This window comes from Calliphora vicina, chromosome 5 (genome assembly GCF_958450345.1).
Source record: "Calliphora vicina chromosome 5, idCalVici1.1, whole genome shotgun sequence".
Classification (NCBI taxonomy): domain Eukaryota; kingdom Metazoa; phylum Arthropoda; class Insecta; order Diptera; family Calliphoridae; genus Calliphora; species Calliphora vicina.
The window spans coordinates 68877287-68894287 of NC_088784.1; the positions used below are offsets into that span (position 1 = coordinate 68877287).

General features: G+C 28.6%; 2 protein-coding genes across 2 annotated transcripts; one reads left to right on the forward strand and one right to left on the reverse strand.

Moving 5' to 3' along the window:
* The first annotated feature begins 364 nt into the window (after positions 1-364).
* Nnf1a lies at positions 365-1665 on the forward strand. The gene is made up of 2 exons (XM_065512164.1): positions 365-745; positions 1266-1665. The coding sequence occupies exons 1-2, from the start codon at positions 405-407 to the stop codon at positions 1579-1581; spliced, it is 657 nt and encodes a 218-aa protein (XP_065368236.1). The 5' UTR covers positions 365-404; the 3' UTR covers positions 1582-1665.
* A 53-nt stretch (positions 1666-1718) lies between these two features.
* On the reverse strand, positions 1719-4229 carry LOC135961040 (uncharacterized). Its single transcript, XM_065512505.1, has 3 exons — positions 4003-4229; positions 2023-2880; positions 1719-1955 (listed from the first exon to the last, which is right to left on the reverse strand). The coding sequence occupies exons 1-3, from the start codon at positions 4205-4207 to the stop codon at positions 1768-1770; spliced, it is 1251 nt and encodes a 416-aa protein (XP_065368577.1). The 5' UTR covers positions 4208-4229; the 3' UTR covers positions 1719-1767.
* Positions 4230-17001: the final 12772 nt, after the last annotated feature.

Below are 17001 nucleotides of genomic sequence, written 5' to 3' on the forward strand. Positions count from 1 at the left end.
TATAAATTTTTGTCAAAACTTATCAAATTCAAGAAATATTTCATTTGTCACAGCAAAATTAAAAATGTTCACCATAGGCATTTTTTAACGAATATTAAAGTTTCGTTATTTCTTAACATAAGAAATAACTTCAGAATAATGGAACTTTGCACTAATACATAGATCGGATAATCTCCTGTCGAAGACCTAACTGAGTTGTCAAAAATGGTCGTGTTTTCAAATTACGACCTTTTAAAATTTTTAGAGTCGAATTCGAAATTACTTTTTAATTTCAACCATATTTTTTACTACTAAATAATGCAACACTGTCGTCTGCAAATAGTTGGCAACGCTGAATTTAAAAAGTGTAAACAAACAATTACAAAAATCAAAATTTCGTAAAAAAAATCTACTTTTTAAAATAAATGGCTCAATCCCAAGATATTTGCTCAGAAAATGTTGCAGCTAATTACGAGAAATTCAAAGGTTTTGGTGATAAAGTCTACCAAGAATATGATACGCTTTACAAACAAATGTGGTCGAAATTAAATGCTGTTCATTTGGAACCATTTGCTAAAATTCTATTGGAGCGGGAAAATATTGCTCTAAAAGGCCAAGATGAACTAACAGAAACCATACGCCATAATTTGCAAAACCAAATGCAGCAAGCTTTACATACTTTTTGGCATTCAAATAGTGTATCCGAAGCCCTAATTTCACTAGAAATGTGCAAAGAGAAGTTCAAATCTTATGAAGGACATAAATGGTAAATATTCTACATACAGTGTCTCACATAAGTTTCGGAATTCTGCTTTACTACCAAAAGAAGCAATTTATCAAAATTAAATGTCTTTGGAAAATTGTATATATGATTTTTTAGAAATAACTAATTTCCAATTTTAGAACATAGATTCATTTTTTTGGGAATTTCTTATATTAAAGTAAATTTTCAAGGTCTTTCTCCAATATGTTGAGCTTTTACAGTAGCTGTCTCACGAAATTTATTTATAATTTTCGCAAATCTTGATTCTATCCATTTTTACTAACTATTTAAAAAATTGTTTGTGCAATAAAAATTAAGAAAAGAAATGATTAAAATTAAAATAAATATTAAGGGTATTCATTTCCCAAAAATTTAAAATTACACTCTGATTTTTTTTACACAACAAAAATTCCAAAAATACCCTTATTATTATCCAAATTATGGAACAATGTAAAATTAATGTATTGCAATTTCTTTTAGTATATGAAAATTAATAATAAACATTTAACATTATTTTTTACAGGAATATGGATGACAAAACACCTTGGGAACGTACTCGACCCACACGCATGCGGTTTAAGGAGAATCGTTTACGTTATTTACAAGCCCAATTGAACTTTCAAAATAAGCAATTGGACGAAGTTTTACAAGAAAATATAGCCTTACGCAAAAACATACAGGATGTTAAACATCAGCGTATTTATTTAATGGAATCTATGGGCAATTTTCGCAAAAAAATCCAATTGGCAAAAACAGAAATTATGGAGTTACAACAACAAATTCTAACAGAAAACGAGGAAAATATCGAGCGAAATATTAAAGACGTTAACCGGCAATAGTATATAAATATGTATGCATTTTTATAAAAATATTATTTTTTTAAAATCATTCTTAAAATAAATAACGTTATTGATAGTATTGAATTAATTGTAATTTTGCTGCGCTAATCTTTTTAAAACATTTCGCTCAAATGTGATGTATTTTATTGCTACTAAAATTTACAATATTGAAATTTGTTTAAAGTATTATTTCCAATCCAACAAACCACGATTATCTAACCAGGGTAAAATCTCCGACATAGCTTGAACATATTTAGAATTACTATACATTGACATTTTCATTTTAGACTGATCTTCCATATAGTTTTCCAAATTAGCACTGTCAGTATTTTCCAAAACTACAGCTGGCAAAACTTTAGATACCACCATGTAAGCTGAAACATTTTTTAAAAAATACATCAAAATATGTCGTACATGAAATGAATACAATTTTTTATATACCCGCCAAACCATTTCTTAACAGAGAGCCATGAATGTTTATCAATTTCGGCAAAGGGCGGGAGTATTGTAAGAATTTCAAATTTTCTATTAAATTATCATAATAGTAACGTATCAAATAGTCAAATCTAGACAATTTAATATCACGAGCACAAGATGAAAGTGTAAAATAATACAAATCGTTTGCTGGTGAACCATATTTGCTAATGGCAAAATCCACAAATAGAGTATTTTTGATTTTACCAAATGCATCATATTGAAACATAATATTATTGCACCACAAATCACCATGATTCAGCACGTTAAATTCACGTGTGTTGACTTTTTGATCTTCTAGCAAACGATCAACCAAATACTCGTCAGTATCGTGTAATTTCTCATAATATTTTTGACAATTGGGCCATTTTTTCAGTTGAGCCAGAAATGCACCAGATGCATTGAACTCTTGCAGAAGACCACGGTTCTTTGCACTAAAAACACCGGCTGTGAAGTCCTCACTTAACTGACCATATTTCTCTACGTAACATGCCGATGCGGCATGGTATTCAGCCAGTTTCCTAAGAACTGTTTGAGTGTGTATCATGTCAAGTCCATCGACACGATTAATATTTTTGTAATTTTTTACATGTAAATCTTCCATTAGAATGTGCTCTACACCAATATCTTCATCAAATTTATGAACTTTTGGGGCAAATTGCACGGATTTGCCAATATCTTCGTAGAGTTTTTCAAATCTCGGCAAAATTCTATAGTACATTTCTTCTTCTTTGGGAAAAAGTCGCAACAAGGTTGTAATTTGCATCATAAACGGATTGGGATGTTGAGCTTTTAAAACGAAGGAGAATGTTTTGTGTTTTCCATCTGAAATAGAGATTATTAGTAAAATTACAGTAAATCGTAAAATATTCTTCAATAAATCGTATAGGTTTAAATTCTAAAGGAATAAACTAAACAAATTTCAATAGATAATTAAGAAACGTAAACCAAATTTCAATAGAAAATTTCATATTTTTATTAGGAACCCGGTCCGCGTTGCAGGGCCTATGTAAATATTTTGTATTGTCTTTTTTAACTCACTCAGCTATTTAGCTAATCTGCAGAACCACCCAGAGTCTTTGACGGAAATCGAATCTCACAATCCTCAGACTGCAGTAAATGACTTAAAACTATGGCATCACCTAAAAATTGAGAAACTCAAGTCCCATAAAACTATTGTATAGATTGTTGACCAATTTGGTCCATAAGTTCCTGTGTTTATCGAGTACGGACAAACACTTCTCTTTTATAAATATTGAGCGTTATCTCCGAACAACTAGAAATATTTAATTAGAATCCTAACGGAGGCAGATTTTTTAATTTCGACCAGGAAGTGGACTCGCATGTCTTGGACTGGCTTATACACAAAGGTTCGAAAGAATTAATTCTTAATTTAATTTCCAAAATCAAATTAAATATAGTCTTAACCATTCCATTAAAACATTCATCATTCATTTTAAACCGAAAAGTCTACAAAGTAGTTGATAGTATATCACAATAGGTATTTTCAGATGACAATACCGAGTATTAATATTTGTCAATATTGTATGTGTGTATGTAATTTCATCGTCTGAAGTAAAATTTTAATAGATTTGCAAATAATACAAATGATTTATCTGATAACAACCGAATTAGTCTGCACATTTCAGAAATATTTTATCAGACATCTCATCATTCTTTCTGAAAATCCTATTAAACATTTTAGGACGACAAGTCTGATGTCCGAAATAATCTGAAACTTTATCAGGGAACAATTTAAACATTTTCAGAAATATTTTATCGGACATTTTAACATACTCTTTTTTAAAAATGTTCTGATTGTAGTTTTAAAGCGATGATTATGTAAATGATCCTAGAAATTCTGAAAATGTAAACGATGATCTTACAATGGGAAAAATCCAATAATTTGGTAGAAAAAACTCAACTTGCAATATGTTTCCAACTTACTCTCCAATTCAACATCTGCATGTATCCGTATTAATAATGATGAATAATTTTCTCCTGCTTTGGAGGCATTTCTAATGTTCATGTTAAATATTTTACGAACATCTTTATCCGTTTCCTTTCTAATGGCGTTTTCTAGATTTATTTTGTTTAACCAAGATGGTAAATCAGATTCGACTATAACATTACAAGTAGACAACGGTGCCATTTTAGTTATATGTATTGACTCAATGGACAAATTAACGATACTAAAACCAAATAGGCAAGTTAACATGAATTTGGCAGCAGTTGGTGCAACTAACTGAATAAACTACTTATGTGTATGTATTGTACATCCCAAATACAGTATAAACATACGAAAAAAATCCATAATCTTATCTTTTGAACAATATACGACCCGAGCTATTGGTTTTACCTCTTATACATCATTGAGTATCATTTTGTGGTTTTCTTATAATGAATTTCTGTGTATTTTTTTTTATTTTGTTTATTGACCATACATGGTATAAACAATAAATTTGTTATTAAACACTTGTTGGTACGACAGCCCTAAAATATTAATAACTTTTCATAAAATAATATAAAAACGTCAAATAATCGTTGCATTTTCTAAATATATTCAATAACTGATATTATTTAAAATGAGAATCAATTAAAAAACATAGATGAATAATTTTTTATTTCATGAAACATCATTAGATTTTAAAATTAATTTCAAACAATAAATACTCGTAAATATACAGTGAGTAACTAATATTGTACAATGGAAACTTTTAAACTTCAGCGAGGAAAAAATGACGAAACAAAAAAATTTTATTTAAGAATGAAATGTAAAATGCATCATGATTTACCGTTATTTCAATATTTTTTTTAATAATCTATTTTCTAGTTTTCAGCCCACTTTCGAAAATCAATCACGAATATAAATTAATGAAATTTTAAAAGAAAATGTTTTTGGTTATTTGCTCAGTGTAGGGTTGACGTACAATAAGTTTTTTTAAATAATTACCCAGCAATTTTGAAGTAATTCAAAGTGAATGTCATTTTCACTACTTCTTAAACAATAGTACATTACAATTCATTCTAAATTCGTCAATAATGAATCAATTACAAATATCATTCAAGATCAGATTTTAAATATGATCCGGGATTCAAATATTTCACTTTTATTTAAAACTAGCTGACCCGACAGACGTTGTCAAATTAAAAAAAAAAATTGTGTATTTGTGAGAAGCGGTTTGAAATGGATAAAAATAATTAAAAGAAAAAAAACGTATTGTTGAATGATAATTTTTATTCATATAGGTTTGGGTCATGGTAGAACAAGCAAGGTACAATTATTAAAAAGTACGTTCTCAATTATACATTCCCTATAACGTCAAACAAAAGAAAATTATAAAAAAAACAAAACGAAATGTCTAAGACAAAAATAAATAAATTAAACAAATTTTTGTGTATTTACTTTTTTTCGTGAAATATTCAATTCAAATTAAATTTTTTCCAAATAAATATGAGTTAGTTTTAATATAACGTGCAAAACATTGCGAAAACAAAATAAAAAGTGATGAGAGTAAATGCGTTATTTGACGTTGTAGGGATAAATATTGAAAACTCTCCCTAATAATTGTACCTGGTTGGTTCTACCATGGGTTTGGGTTATGTTTGATTTACTGTAGTCATAGAACTATGGTCATAGAATAAAATATACATAGAAGCGTTACTGAGAGACAAAGAACCTAAGTCTGTTGTCAAAAGCCTAAGTCTTGCATGTTTTGATTTTTTATATAAGTAATCGAGCTCCTTTCTTGATTAAACGCTTATTGGCCAAGTTGTTTGCAATTTCAGATATTTTGAGATTTTATATAAAAAATCGATTTTTGTTCAAAAATATGAGTGATCACAGATCGAGCTCCTTTTCTTGATTAAACGCTTATTGGCCAAGTTATTAGCGATTTTAGATATTTTGAGTTTTTATATAAAAAATATATTTTTGTTCAGAAATAAATATGAGTAATCACAGATCAGCTCTTTTTCTCGATTAAACGCTTATTGGCCAAGTTATTAGCGATTTTAGATATTGTGAGTTTTAATATAAAAAATCGAGTTTTTGTCAGAAATATGAGTGATCACAGATAGAGCTCCTTTTCATTATTAAACGCTTATTGGCCAAGTTATTAGCGAATTTAGATATTTTGAGTTTTTATATAAAACATCGATTTTTGTTCAGAAATATGAGTGATCACAGATCGAGGTCCTTTTCTTGATTAAACGCTTATTGGCCAAGTTATTAGCGATTTTACATATTTTGAGTTTTTATATATAAAAAATCGATTTTTGTTCAGAAATATGAGTGATCGCAGATCGAGGTCCTTTTCTTGAATAAACGCTTATTGGCCAAGTTACTAACGGTTTTAGATATTTTGAGTTCTTATATAAAAAAAATCGATTTTTGTTCAGAAATATGAGTGATCGCAGATCGAGCTCCTTTTCTTGATTAAACGCTTATTGGCCAAGTTACTAACGATTTTAGATATTGTGAGTTTTTATATAAAAAATCGAATTTTTGTCTGAAATATGAGTGATCACAGATCGAGGTCGTTTTCTTGAATAAATGGTTATTGGCCAAGTTACTAACGATTTTAGATATTTCGAGTTTTTATATAAAAAAATTCGATTTTTGTTCAGAAATGTGAGTGATCACAGATCGAGCTCTTTTTTTCGATTAATCGCTTATTGGCCAAGTTATTAGCGATTTTAGATATTGTGAGTTTTAATATAAAAAATCGAGTTTTTGTCAGAAATATGAGTGATCACAGATAGAGCTCCTTTTCATTATTAAACTCTTATTGGCCAACTTATTAACGAATTTAGAAATTTTGAGTTTTTATATAAAAAATCGATTTTTGTTCAGAAATATGAGTGATCACAGATCGAGTTCCTTTTCTTGATCAAATTTTGAGTTTTTATGTAAAAAATTGATTTTTGTTCAGAAATATGAGTGATCACAGAACGAGCTCCTTTTCTTGATTAAACGCTTATTGGCCAAGTTACTAACGACTTTAAATATTTTGAGTTTTTATATAAAAAATTCGATTTTTGGTCTGATCAATTATTAATGATTTAGGATATTGTGAATTTTTATATACATAAGTAATCGAATTTTGGTCTGAAATATGAGTGATCACAGATCGTTGTATTTTGCAGATGTATATAATAAGTGGACGTGGACAAATTTTATTTGTATAAAAACTTGTGCGGACTATTGCGAACATTTAAAAAAATTGCGATTTTGGATATATTGAAAAAAAATTGGCGTAGTCAATTTTTCTTTCAGTAAAAACTTAAATTGGATTACATGAACATATAAAAAAAAATTATCCAAATCGGTGTAGCTGTTTTCTGAGTTTGGATAAATCGAAAAAAGTGGGTGTAAAAGTGGGCGTGTTCAATTTTTTATTCCGTAAAAACCTAAGTTGCACTATGACCAACATTTAAAAAAAAATTGTCTAAATCGTTCCGGCCGTTCTCAACTGATGCAATTACCAACGAACGAAATTTGATTTTTATTTATATAGATAGATTAATTCTTTTTAGATTTAAGATAGAAATAAATATGAAATTATACAAATTTTTTTAGTTTTTAAATTCATTGTGCATTTGACATTTTTCGAAAATCTATTAAAATATCTTCCACAATACATATGTACATATAACAATAAATGTGTTTCACCAATCAAAAAACGTAGTTAATTAAATTGCCGCGAAATGAAGAGCCGTATATTTAAATATACCCAAAAACACATGATCTCCAATGATACGCTAATGTAAAAAGCATGCATGTTTCCCCTAAATCGAACTACTTCGTTATCACTTGGAACCCCTCGTTTTTAATTTGAGAAAATTTAAAAACCAAAATATAAACGATTTTAATGCTTGATTGAAACAAACAAAAATTTTTAAAAAAGTTACTTAAAGACTCAACATAGGGCTGTTTTTAAAGTCAAGGTAAGGTCCAATCTGATACAGATACACTTTAAACGATGTTAGTTTGGAGTTTTCAACACGACAATGAACCCAAACTCACCTCTAGTTTACAATCCAATGAGGTACGATGGAAGCTTTATCAGATGCGGTTATAAGGGAATGGCAAAATATTTCAAAGGAGACGATTTACCTATTAATTTGCTTAATGCATCGTCGCTATTAAGAAGTATTAAAAAACAGGATCTATTTAACAAAATACTGAATTACTAAAAGGGCCAGAACATTTTTGTACAAATTAAACCTAAGTTTCCATTGTTTTGTAAATACCAAAACAATGAATACATTTCAGTTTGTTTTCTATTTTCGGAATTTATTTTTTTGTCATTTAAAGTTTGTTGGCGGAGTTTAATGACTCACAAATTGCAAGGTTATTAAGTCGATTTAAGCAAGTCTCTAGTCGACCATATAGGAAGCTGGAACCCTTAAATCTTGTTATTAAAATCAAGAATGATAATTGTACTCCTTGATCTGCGATGCGACTCGTTTTCGGAATTTAATTAATGTTCTTATTATACCATACACCACCATAGAAGGAAGGGTATTATATGTGTCTCAAAAAAATTTAGAAACATATGAGTCTTACACCCACATTAAAGTATACCGATAGACACAGAACAGATTTAACGATGTCCTTCCGTCCTTCCGTCCGTCTGGCTGTCAATGTAAACTTGTGCGCAAAGTATAGGTCGCAATTTCGATAAAACTTGGAATATGTATTATCTTCGGCCCAAATACGAAGCCTATTACTTGTACAAATCGGTCCATTATTTCGCCTAGCAACCATAGAAATGTCTTCACGAAATCGAATTTTATCGGCCATAAATGCTTGATTTATATAGTTATCCACACAAATTTGTCTACAAATAAGTTTAATATACAAATAAAGCACACTTACAAATTTTTAGCGGATGGATTCATAATTGACCATAGTTTCCATGTGAGGTCCACTTCGAAAATTACTTAAAAAATTTTGGTTTCCAGAAAAAATTCAACACAAATAAGTTGGATATAGGAAGAAACCACGCGACCAAATTTCATGGCGATCGGCCCATTGGTCATTTCCACTTCCCATAATTTAACGAGCATAAATCTCTACAAATGAAACAAAATTATTACTTACAGCTTTTTCTAAGTGTATCGTTTAAATTCTAATTCTATATGGCAATACCTGTACTTTTAACCAATCTGGTAGCATTTTTCAACTTTTTTCTAATCTGGCAATCCCTTATATCACTCGCTACATTTTCCATTTTTCCCCTCCACTAAAAATTTGGTACGAAATTTGATTTATTTTTCATTTAAAATTCAAAGTGATCGGAGCTAAAAGGAGTTGGCAAATTTTCGCGTGCTAAAATGGAAACAACAACTTCGAGTATACCGTTTAAAATTAACAGTTTTAACGGAAAAGATTAGAAATTGTAAAAACAGCATATTGGTTTTTGTTTGTGGAAACGTGATATAATTTTTAAAACACTGGTTTATTTTAATTGAATAATATATTTAATAATTTCTCTTTGTGTGTTACTGGCGTAGTGTACATTAATAAACAATTTCACCAAACATTCTTTGAACTTTGCCGCGAACAAAACAAATCTTTATTAAAGTGAGGTTAGATTTGCTGGCTCTTTGTTTAATTTCTTTGGAAATAGGCAATAGTCAATATGCATAATTATTTGAAGACCGTGGTTTGTTGCAAATATGTTTCTTTGTTTAAAATTTATTTTAATCATATTGCACAATCCCCGGCCTGTAAATAAAATCTGCAATCAACAATTACGATGGCGATGAAGATCAATTCCTTCCTATATCGGAAATCTCAGTCTACATATGAATGTATATAACTCATGGTAAATTAGCTTTTGTATTAATCATTTTATGCCATTATTTTACCAATTTTGTCTATTTGCAGAAATAATTTTGGAATTCCGGTTTATTTATCTTGGATTGTATTTTGCAAAGATAGTGGTTTATCATAAATATTCTCACGATCTTTTGTTGCTACCCTCTTTATATTAAAAGATGGGGATGGAAAAAGGATAATTTATGTAAAGTTTTCTTAAAGTAGCTTTTTTTATACATTTCATATGTATATTAATTAAATTCCTTTGCAATGTCGTTCTTTTAACCCTTATTTTAAAGGATATCTTTATTAAACAAAAGAAGACAAATTCTTTTGTTAAATAACTTGGCAATACAAATATATACCTACCTACATTAGGGGAATAACTTAAAACATTTTTTGGAAACATTTAATCGGGCCGAGTATTATCCACACATATTTCTTTTCCGTGTTAAACAAGTTTTGACAGGGAAGGCATTAAATTTGAAAGATACACACCATATTGATAAAACAAAGTGCGTTTTGAATTGTAATTTCACTTCGAATTCATTTCATTCACTTTCCCTAATAAAGTTAAATTTTAGTATATTGAAAATTCAGATTTTATTACTAAATGTATACTACATTCATTAAAAATATATATTTTTTCAGATAGTTATAGAAAATGCATTCCATATGTCAGGTTTTTGTTTCAAAATTATACAAATATGCTACAAGAGAAGAGGGTCATAATTCAGCACATGGAATTTTCCTGAGTTGATTGATTCGTCCTAAAATAATTTAAGTTGTTTTATTCTTTTACAAAAGTGTCCGTTATTTTCTCATAAGGACAAAACAGAAACGTGTTTTGTCCATGTTTTAATAACAAATTTGTTTTAAATTCAATTGAAAAACAAACAAATCTGTATATTTGAAGGACTATATTAAAATTCTTAAAAATAAACACAAATTTTCACGAGATTAATTAATTTTGGATTGTAAGAAATAAATGTGTGCATTCAATTTGTGACTTTATTAAATTTTATCATGTTTTATTCATATTTAATGGATAATTACCAGGGAAACCGGAAATATGCTCTAAAAAAAGCGTTTTAGGCGCTTTAAATATGCAGTAAAAACTTTAAAATATGCTCTTAAAATTTAAAAAATATGCTCTTAAAAAACAAACTTTTACATAATTTTTAACCAAAAAAAATTTACTTAAATTTTCAAATAAAAATCGTTGTCTATTGGATCTGAAAACATTTTTAAACATAGAAAATATTCTTTCGACATCAACTGATTAACACTTAGAACGGTTAAGTTTGAATTAGAACTAAAATTTGATATTTAGATGGAGCTATTATTAAAATAGTGCTTATTTTATATTAAAACAAGAGAGCTATATTCGGCTGTGCCGAATCTTATATACCCTTCATCTAATTATACTTCAAAATAAAAAATTTAAATATTTTTAGGTGAACAAAATTTTTTTTTCAGTTTTTTTCATTTTTTGGATAAAAAATTTTTCGAATTATTTTAAATTTAAAAAAAAAAATTTCTGTTTTTTAAATTTTTTTTTTTTGGTGAAAAGCCATCTATTTTTCAATTTTGAATTTTAAACAAAGGAAGTAAAAACCTGTAACACAACAGCGAAAAATAAGTAAGACAAAATTTGTTTTTGATAAACTCAAAATATGCTATTAAACAGTAAAATATGCTCTAAAAACGCAAAATATGACATAAATATGCTCTTAAAACAAATATATGCAAAAATAGGTATTTAAGGGTAAAATATGCAAAAATATGCACTAACAAATCGATGCCAAAATTCTTAAATAGTTCTGAAACGTGTAAATATCTTATCCATGTGCTCATTAGACTCACCAGAAAAAACATGCATTTGCATATTTTGGTTTCCCTGATAATTACAAAACAAAATATAACAATGGTCTCTATGGCTTTATATTTTGAATGGTTTCCAGCACAAAATAATAAAAGTCGTGCTTTAAAAATTACATCTAAATTACAAACCAAAGGAGCTAATACATACTACTTTTCAAGTTCGAAGAACTTATTTTGAAGTACATATATACATACCTATGAAACGAAATTTTGAATTGATTTTTTTTTTTTTTAGAATGTACGTACGATGAAAATTGTGCTGAAAGTCGTTTAAATCACACACAAGAGATGCGATAAGTGAGCCAAAAATATATATTTCAAAGAAAAGAGTATATGGAAGGATTATAATGCTCCAAAGGAAAGAAATACTCCATCAGAAAGATGTTTTCCAAAAACAAGTAAAAATCTTGTTATCGACAAATCAATCTTATATTTTTAAAATAGGTATAGTTTTTACTTAAACTTTTTAGGTATATATTTTTCAAGTTTTATACATAAATATATCAGCATTCAAGTGAAATTAAATTAAAATATTCTAGTGCTTGATTATATTGATATTTAATGCTTTACCTTAAGTTATTTTATATAAAAAATCTGATAACTGCACAAAAATAAAAAGTTATTTTGTAATGTGAACGAATATCTTTTGATTTTTAGTTAAAAGTGATAAAGCTTTTTAATTAATTAAAGGGTTTTTAAATTTTAAAAAGCGATAGTGTAAATCACTTTCTAAATAAACAACATTATTATTGTTATTGTTTGTCGATTCTAGTAAGTTCCTTGTCGACCTATATCTTTATACAGGAAACGCTGAAATCTTCAAATAAATAAGTAAATAAAATAATAATTTAAAAAAATTTAATCATTCAATTTGTATTAACCAATTTTGTATTGAATTTGAATTGAAGAAAACTGGAATAATTCAATAATTAATTAATTCTATAAAGAATGAATTATTAAAGGAATACGTTTGGAGTACTAAGGAATTAACCCGGCAATTCCCATACCCTCGCCAAAGGGAGAAACAATTTGTTTTTATTAAAAATAGTAAAAATACGTCTAGTTTACACTATAAATAAGTTTAAAATAAAAAAAAATATAGCTAGTTGCGACTTTATAGCGGGGTCACCTATAGGTGACACTGGGCAGAAAAAAAATAATTTTCTAAAAATACTTACTCACATTGTTAGCCTGAATATCTAGCAGTATTTATTAAAAAAAATTATTGTGATACATACCCGTTTGGCATTTTTATCACAACTTATTTATCATAAAACACACACTAGTATGTTAAAATCAAAAACACTGCTTAAAGATTTTTAAAAATCCCCTAGTTAATAAAATTCTAGCGTCGCCAAAATAAAATCAGATATAAAACAGGATCTTGTCTGTATATAAATAATATCAATATTTATCAGTGATATCTGTTTCTATGTTTAAAACTACCGTTAATCTTTGTCACCTGTAGGTGACACTGGGAATTGCCGGGTTAAGACAACGTGGTGAATGTTTAAATGAATTGTTAATGATATACATACATATATACACTGTTGGACAAAATAGAGTGCAAAAATACCTTTTTTATATATCATCAGAGAAAAAAGAATAAAATTCACATTTAATTCTAAAAAATTAATAGCTTACATAGTAATATAAAAAACAATAAAACTTATATATTAAAATTAAACTTTTTCTATAAAATAACATTAATTAAACAACTCCTTGTACACGGTTGGACAAAACAAAGTACAAAAGCAAAATATTGGATCCGCAGAAATATGAAGAAATAATACAGTAATCAGTACTTAGTAGCTCCCCCCTTATTAAGTATGACCTCCCGAAGTCTTTTAGGTATACTTGATGTCAAGTTTTTCAAAATTTGTACAGGAATCTCTCCATTCAGCTTGCATTTTTTCCCAAAATGTTTGAAGGTTAGTTCGAGATTCCATTGGAATTTTATCATCTAGTATGGTCCACATGTGTTCTATGGGGTTTAGATCGGGGCTTTGAGCCGGCCATTCCAGTATTTCGATATCGTTTTCTTGAAAATAGTTCTTTGCGACCTTGATCGTATGTTTGGCCCATTTCCATAGCACTACTGTTAAGATTTCTTGCAAAATGTTAACATAATGCTCACCAGTCATTTTTGTGTCTATTCTGACTAGTCGACCAACCCCAGAGGATGAAAAGCAGCCCCACACCATAAGACTTCCTCCACCATGTTTTACAGTATGTGCAATATGTTTAGATTCAAGTTTTTGTGATGGTTCACACCATACTCTTTTAGCACGTTTTGCATTTTTTAGCTCATATTTCGACTCATCTGACCAAATCACTCGATTCCAAAAAGATTATGGCATATTTACGTACTTTCTAGCAAACGCTAAACGTTTTTTTATATTTGCGGCTCTTAGTAATGGCTTTTTCTTTGCATAGGAACTTTTCAGACCGCTCTGGTTGAGCCTTCTCCGTATAGTACGTGATGAAACATTTAAATTTAATTCTTCCTTGATCTCTCTAGAAGAAGAAAATGGCTTTTTTTGGCTAAGATTATTTATTATACGATCATCATCTCGCTTTGATGTCTTGAGCTTTCTTCCAGACACTTTTTTTAAACTTTCATTTGATTTTCTAATCTTGTAGAGCTCGAATATTTTTCTTGCTCCTGATATGGATATTTTATATTTTTTGGACAAATCTTTGTATTTCATTCCATCTTCCCTGTCTTTTACTAACAGATCCTTAACAGTTTTCGAAATTGGCTTCATTTTGATGTCCTATGGAGATGTTTGAGGAAATGTTAATTTTTTGGCAATTTATTACAAAATACAAATTGTAAAATATTTGAAGAAACATACAGAATTATATTTACAAAAAAAAACACTTTATTTTGTCCAACGCTTCAATACACAAACTGAATTATTTTGACCACAGAACAGCAATAAATCATTGAAATTGACTTTTGTTTTTTGAAAAATAAACACAACATCTACCGTTATAACGGTACAAAGAATAAATACATTTTCGTATTTTTAAAAGTATGATTTTAAATGAGACCAGTTTGTCTTACACTTTTGCACTGTATTTTGTCCAACAGGTACATATGTATGTATATAATTTGATTTTAAAAATTGAATTAATTCTTTTAAACCTTTGAATACAGTAATGTGTTCATAGATTTATTAACATTTCATTCATTGCTTTATTAATATTGTTATATAAAAAAATATTGTTAATATTGTTATATAAAAAATCTAATTTTAATAAAAAATTAATTATAACGGTAAATTTGGACAGACATAATTATTAATAAAATTTACAAAAAAATTAAAAATAATTATACCTATTCTCAATAAACTCAATTATGTATGTAAACAAGTAAGAAAGTATGGTCGGTCAAGCCCGACTATATAATACCCTACACTAAGTAAAAGAGCAAAAACATTTTTCTTTTAAAATTTCAATAATTTATATTTTTGAGTGATTTTCGGAAGTGGGCCTTATATGAGGCTATGACCAATTATGGTCCGATCACCATGAAATTAGGTCGTGTGATTTATGTCTATATGAAAGTTTAATAGGTATGTTGAATTTTGTGAGTATACCAACATTTTTAAGCGATTTATGCACGTTAAAGTGATTTTCGGAAGCGGGACTATATGGGAGCTATGACTAATTATGGACCGATCGTAACAAAATTTGGTGACATGAATTTTGTATATATAAAACTTATTTGGAGCGCAATTTGTGGATATACATTTATAAATTAAACATTTATGACCGATAAAGTCCAATTTCGGAAGGACATTTGTATGGGGGCTAGGTGTAATAATTGACCGATTTCAGCCAGTTTCAATAGGCTTGGGCCGAAAAAATAATATGTACCAAATTTTATCGAAATATCTTCAAAATTGCGAGCTGTACTCTTTGCACAAGGTTCACATGGACAGCCAGCCAACCAGACGGACGGACGGACATCGTTTAATCGACCCAGAAAGTGATTCTAAGTCGATCGGTATACTTTAAGGTGGGTGTTAGACTAATATTTTTGAGAGTTACAAACATCTGCACAAACGCTTAATACCCTCCCCACTATGGTGGTGTAGGGTATAAAAAAGACAAATTTTATAAAATGTGTTTTTTCATCAATAAATCTAGCAACCATATATTTTTTACATTAAAATATAATGAAAAGTCTTTTTACTGAAAATAGTCGAAATCAAAGTATACCAAGTAGTCCAACTCTCTATTTTATAAATTTACTCTCTCACATATACGGGTACTGTGTAAATTCAACACCCTTGTGAGAGAATTATACACATCAAAAGTCTCGAAATTTTAACTATAAATTGTCCAATAAATATAGTTTGATACGCGTAAATTCACTAACACACATTATTTTATAATTTTTTTGAACACATTTAGCACTTTTTCTTTTCCGAAGCAAGTCCATTTCGCACAAACTAAAAAATATTTTTTTTGGAACAAATCAAGATCCGCGTAACAGTTTATATTTTCATAATTTTTTTTCTGTTAATATTCACATTTTCTGTATTGCCGGCCTTCGGCCGGGTGAAGGGACTTTTAACTCTGGGGTGTATCGAACACCGGCTTCGCTAAAATCACTTTTTCTGTATATCAACATTTTCTGAAGTACTGTCATATAAAATCAAAAAGGAATTTTTGGTTCACAATATTAATAAACTGTACCATATTATACATCATATTAAAGGTATTGTGAAGCACTATTCAATGATACCCATAACGATCAGTTTGTTTTCCAAATACCTATATGAGAAATGTACTATTATATGTATTGACTTTAAATTCATATAACTCTTAATCTAAGAGAGAGCAGGGAAAAATATTAACGTTTTTGTGCTTATAATTATGAGAGCTATCAACAAAAAAGAAATTATAAAAATGCAAGCTGTTTCGCTGATCTTGATTTATACCTTTTTTTTATTAATTTTGACGTTTTATTTTGTTTGTGGTAGGTTTTAAAATATAGAACAGAGTTTCAATTTTTGGTATTGAAAATAGAACAAAATTTAAATAAATTAAAATTTAAACATTTTTTTAGAACTCTGTGTGTATGGTGAAAATTCAAAAGGAACCAACACATATACATTTTTGTAACTAACACATATTTAGACTTAGGTACTTTTTCACTAAAACATGTATAGAGTTAGGTACTGCTGTCAAAGAGTTGGACTACTTGTTATACTTTGGTC